Source organism: Etheostoma spectabile, chromosome 10 (assembly GCF_008692095.1).
Source record: "Etheostoma spectabile isolate EspeVRDwgs_2016 chromosome 10, UIUC_Espe_1.0, whole genome shotgun sequence".
Lineage (NCBI taxonomy): Eukaryota > Metazoa > Chordata > Actinopteri > Perciformes > Percidae > Etheostoma > Etheostoma spectabile.
Genome location: NC_045742.1, coordinates 14,860,683 through 14,861,161, shown reverse-complemented (window position 1 = coordinate 14,861,161; position 479 = coordinate 14,860,683). Strand labels below are relative to the sequence as shown.

General features: G+C 52.0%; 1 protein-coding gene across 2 annotated transcripts in view; it reads left to right on the top strand.

The window, feature by feature from the left end:
* f8 (coagulation factor VIII, procoagulant component) overlaps nucleotides 1-479 on the top strand; it is an 18,708-nt gene that overhangs the window by 11,472 nt on the left and 6,757 nt on the right. For both annotated transcript variants that reach the window (XM_032527663.1, XM_032527664.1), the window contains exon 16: nucleotides 301-466. In XM_032527663.1, the coding sequence (XP_032383554.1) occupies nucleotides 301-466 (166 nt within the window). The remainder of the gene's footprint in view (nucleotides 1-300; nucleotides 467-479) is intronic.

The window sequence follows — 479 nt, the reverse complement described above, 5'->3', positions numbered from 1 at the left end:
TCTGGTAAGGATGCCCCCTGGGCGCCTCCCTAGGGGGGTGATCCAGGCACGTCCAGCTGGGAGGAGGCCTTGGGGACTAGGTGGAGGGATCTCCAACCTGGCCTGGGAACGCCTCGGGATCCCCCAGTCGGAGCTTGTTAATGTGGCTCGGGAAAGGGAAGTTTGGGGTCCCCTGCTGGAGTTGCAGCAACCGCAACCTGACCCCGGAGAAGCAGATGAAGATGGATGAATGAAAATAATTTCAAAATCCAATCTAATCGATGTCTAAAGCAGCAGTTTTGATTGAATTCCTCTCTTTAGAGAGATGCGTCGAGGGATGAGGAAGTTCCTCCCAGAGTATAAAAAGGTGGTGTTTCGAGAATACAGCAATGAAGAGTTCCTACTTCCTCTAGGAAGAGGGGAGCTCCAGGAACACCTAGGAATCATGGGACCTTTCATCAGAGCTGAGATTAATGATCTCCTTACCGTGAGTGACACTG